The sequence below is a fragment of the Chaetura pelagica genome, unplaced genomic scaffold (genome assembly GCF_000747805.2).
Source record: "Chaetura pelagica isolate M959 unplaced genomic scaffold, ChaPel_1.0 scaffold114, whole genome shotgun sequence".
Taxonomy (NCBI): Eukaryota; Metazoa; Chordata; class Aves; order Apodiformes; family Apodidae; genus Chaetura; species Chaetura pelagica.
Genome location: NW_009952968.1, coordinates 13,481 through 15,270, shown reverse-complemented (window position 1 = coordinate 15,270; position 1,790 = coordinate 13,481). Strand labels below are relative to the sequence as shown.

General features: G+C 60.8%; 1 protein-coding gene across 1 annotated transcript in view; it reads right to left on the bottom strand.

The window, feature by feature from the left end:
- Window positions 1-1,513, bottom strand: part of LOC104387124 (2'-5'-oligoadenylate synthase 1-like) — a 2,544-nt gene extending 1,031 nt beyond the window's left edge. Inside the window, exons 1-5 of the mRNA XM_009995818.1 lie at window positions 1,319-1,513; window positions 853-1,144; window positions 603-778; window positions 286-527; window positions 65-200 (exon numbers count right to left, since the gene is read on the bottom strand). Coding sequence (XP_009994120.1) covers window positions 65-200; window positions 286-527; window positions 603-778; window positions 853-1,144; window positions 1,319-1,513 — 1,041 coding nt within the window. The remainder of the gene's footprint in view (window positions 1-64; window positions 201-285; window positions 528-602; window positions 779-852; window positions 1,145-1,318) is intronic.
- Between the last annotated feature and the right edge of the window lie 277 nt (window positions 1,514-1,790).

The following is a 1,790-nucleotide window of genomic DNA, read 5'->3' as shown; positions in this document are numbered from 1 at the left end:
GCAAAGCGGGCGGGGTAGGGCAGGGGGTGGGGGCTGCGATGCCTGCAGGCACAGGCAGCCTTACCTGTACAGCCCAGGGCCGGACGTGCTTGATGCAGGGCAGCTGTGCTGAGTAGGAGGCAGCTTCCCGTGCCAGCAGGTCCCACCTTGTACCTTGGCCCAGAATCCCTGTGGGGTCGGCCGGGTCCAGGATCACGGGGCTGCAAACAGAGAGTGGGTACTGCTGTCAGACCCAGGCAGTGCTGTGGGGTGGGTGACACAGTTCTCACCGGGCACGGTCCTCACCGGGGACTGCCTAGCAGTCTCTTCACGTGGTCACCGGTCCGGTTGTCTTTGAGCGAATAGAACTTCTCCCAGTAGATGCAGATCTTCTGGTGCTGACACAGCAGCTCCAGCACCGTACGGAAACCTTCAGCTGTGACAAAACTGTCGCTCGAGCCCGTGCCCTCCTCCCAGGCGTAGATGGTCAGCAGCTCCAAGGCATACTTGGGGGGCAGGTGTTCGTTGGGGTGCTGTGGCTTCACCATCTGGGGAGAAAAGGGGGTGAGAGCTGGTCCAGGGGGTTACCTGGTGAGTGCCAGGGAAGCCAGGCAGCCCCTCACCTCCTTATACCAATGCTTGACCAGGCGCACAAGGTTCTTCAGCTTGGCAGGGCAACGCTTCACAAACATCTTCTGCAGCTCAGTGAAGCAGGGAGAGAACTCCCCAGGGCTACTGCCAATGTCCAGAAGCCCCACGAACACATTTGGGTCTGGAGGGTCATCCCTTTTCACATTCCCTGTGGGGTGAGAAAGAAGGTGAGAGCCATCCCAGTGCTGACACTCCAGCCCCACACCAGCCCACAGCCCTTACCCAAGGCATCATAAGCAGGAAGAATGTCCACTTCAATGGACTCCGAGTTGGAGTAGAGGGTGAAGCTGAGGGAGCGTGGTGCATTGTTGGGACCCTTGTATCGGGGTTCAGTGATGCTGACAGTGAAGTCCAGTCTCTCCTTCTGCTCAAGCCTCTGCTTGATCAAATCCAGGATACGCAGTCTCTCCCTGTTCTGCTTCTGCACGTGATAGCTGGAGAAGTAGTTGATGAAGAGCACCACGTCGGCATCGGAGTTGTTCTTCAGGGCTGTGCCCTTGCCCGCCGAGCCGCCCTGCAGTGACACACCCTGCCCGCTCAGCACCGCTGCCCGTGGGCGCAGGCATCGCCTGACACCATTCCTGAAGCTTCCAGGGGGAACTGAAGCAGGGCAGGAGCTGGGGCAGCGGGAGAGAGGGAAGGGTGGCAGTAGGGGTGCCCGCTGGCCACTAAGCCCTGCAGCACTCACCTTGACAGTCTTCTGGACACGGATGTCTTTCTCAAAGCAGGACTCCTTCAGGAAGGTGCAGATCTTATCCACTGTATCCTTCACGTTCTTTGTGAAATCCGTGCTGGGCTGCAGATTCTCCATGACCCAGGTGTCCAGCTTGTTGGCGGCCACCTCCCATAGCGTGTTCGTAGATAACATCTGTCCCGCTTCCATCCTGCCAGTTGCAGTCACCCCCTCTCTCCGCTTGCTCCTGCCTGCAGCAGCTTTTAAACCTTCCCGGGTCACCGCCCCGACGGCGTCACCGCCGGGCAAGCTAAGGTGTCCCGCTGCTTCGCCTCTCCCCGTCTGCGCGGCACAGCCGCCACCCAGCAGGGGGGCTTAGGTGACAGCAATGGGACGTGACTGGTGCCAGTACCACCGGGGGTCCTGGTGCCCCCCGGCCGGTGGGCGGTGCGGGCAGCGCTGCAGCTCGCGCCGCCTTAAGCGCCGG